Source organism: Aspergillus nomiae, assembly GCF_001204775.2.
Source record: "Aspergillus nomiae NRRL 13137 chromosome Unknown contig00397, whole genome shotgun sequence".
NCBI classification, from domain to species: Eukaryota; Fungi; Ascomycota; class Eurotiomycetes; order Eurotiales; family Aspergillaceae; genus Aspergillus; species Aspergillus nomiae.
The window spans coordinates 14,898-17,087 of NW_015378452.1; the positions used below are offsets into that span (position 1 = coordinate 14,898).

At 55.7% G+C, this 2,190-nt stretch overlaps 1 protein-coding gene across 1 annotated transcript; it reads right to left on the reverse strand.

Annotated features, from left to right (window-relative positions):
• Positions 1 to 2,190, reverse strand: ANOM_011262 (putative G1/S-specific cyclin Pcl5; the record flags this gene model as incomplete). The annotated part of the gene is made up of 2 exons (XM_015556518.1): positions 1 to 1,706; positions 1,767 to 2,190. The coding sequence occupies 2 exons, from the start codon at positions 2,188 to 2,190 to the stop codon at positions 1 to 3; spliced, it is 2,130 nt and encodes a 709-aa protein (XP_015402833.1).

The window sequence follows — 2,190 nt, forward strand, 5'->3', positions numbered from 1 at the left end:
CTAACCCAGGTAGTCCGCGCGCACGCTTGGATTCAGTGCAATCTTTCTCGCTTCACTGCCACAACACGCACGCTTCACGCCCGCCGGTCCAGAAAGTGGAACGTTGTAATTAAGAGCATGCAGTTGGGCAGCCGTGAGAGATTGAGTACGCTTAGGCCCAGCGTTCAGGAACAGATCAGCCATGTTTCCATCAGGCAACACAGTGCCTTCACTGATGGTATTAGCGTGCACCAAGTGACGGACGTGGTTCTGCAACGCGAAATCATCTGATCCGGCGCGACCGCGTTTCCGACACTGGCGCTGGTTTCCACTCTGTTGGCTCGTCTGGGTAGCACGAGGAGCGGAACCAGACAATGCACAGAGGCTCTGGGCAGCCTCATGAGCGGATGTCATATCAACAGGAGTTCCCAAGGAGAATTTAGACAGGTCCGAAACGTGTCCAGTAGATCCAGTAAAGCTTTCGGGAGACTGATAAATGTCATTGTAGGAACTCTCGTCGATGGGTGACGCAATGGTCACGGCCTTCCGGGTCTCCTTCATCGAGTTGTTAGTACATCTAAGGGTAGCCTGAATGGCCAGACGAGGCAGGACAGGGCCCGATGTAGTCGAAGACATCGAAGAGGACCGAGACGAGTTGGCAGACAGAGTCGAGACATCCGAAACCATCGAATCTGGCGAAGACGCAGAGGAGGTCGAGCGAGCCAAAGAAGACCGGCGTATCATGGTCGGGTAGCCATCAAACGAGCCAGTCTTCGGGCAAAACGGAAGCGACGGGCGCTGGTCGAGGGTCGACCGCGCCATGCACATGTTTTGCGCCTGGGACATGGCAGCGCAGAAATAGCGCCGGTGAGATGAGAAGGAGCCAGCACTCGCAGCAGGAGTGGAGGCCATGCTCGACTGGGGCGTCAGCTGCGGGGTAGGCAGCGTAGGAAGCCGTGGCAACGACGGAAGGGATACATTGAAGCTGTCAGCCCGAGAGGCTTGCTCCAGAGTTGTAGGAGTCCGCTTAAGAACAGGCGTCTCCGATGGGACGGTGGAGGGTTCACTCGCGAAAGTAGGGAGGAAAGAGCCTCCCATGGAGGTACCCCGAGGAGACGGAGAGCCTGCCATCGATCCGGAATCGGAATCCTCCATGCTCGTGGGAGTCATCGGCTCCATGTCGATTTCTTCCAACTCAGGAGTAAGTCTTGGGATGACTGTCCGCCAAGTCTGGCCTTCGCCAGGAATGCAACCAGCACCAGGAGTATACTTCAACACAATATCAGTCCACCGCTGGAAAGTGGCTTCGGGGATGTGTAGTTTCCAATCCACTGCTTGGAGAAACATCAACTCGTTCTGGTTGATTTCCAATGTATTCAACCCAGAGATTTTGCTCCAAGCGCGGGCGGAGTAGTTTCGGTCCTGGAGGTATTTGGAGGCAAGGATCAGGGCGGCAAGAAACATGCGTCGACCACACTGCATAGCCCGACAGACGGACTTACTCCGAGTCTGGTCATGGGCCAAATCGTGACTGGGCACGTGTGGCTTGATCTTGATCAAATAATACAAAGCCACTTGCAACGTGCTGTAACTGGTCCGAGACCGGCGGAGCGTCTCCTGGATAAAGGTGCGCAGAGGCAAAACACCTTTGCAACCTGTAGTCGAATCACTTCGGAGCGCTACGGCGGACAAGGGCCAGATGGTCTCGACGATCTGCGACGCGGTGTCTTGATAGATACAAATCTTTAGCTATGGGATCGTACCCAACAATATCCGACTGCACTTACCGACGAGGTTGTCGACAAAGTTCACTTTACGCTCCGACTGACGCAGCAGACAGGGCGGAGGCCGCGCGCAGGACACGCCGTTGGACTGGATACCGCTGTTGGTACGCCGCGGATGCCGACGCAATTCCGGAGGAACGGCCACATCCACAGCCTTCACAGCGTTGCCCCTCAAGGGTGCACGCGAAGGGCCCAGTCCCCTTCCTGCTGTTTGGTACTCACCGTCATTTTCCCAGATGACATCAACCGGGTTCGTCGAGGCGGAAGAGATGGATCCGTGGGAGGACACTCTATCGAGAGAGAACACCGACGACGAAGAGGAAGATGCGGAGGAGGAAATCGACGATGCGTAAGGGTGCGCATACGACGCTTTGTATGAAACACTAGGGTTTGGTTCTTTCAAACCCAAAACGTCAATCCCTGTCAT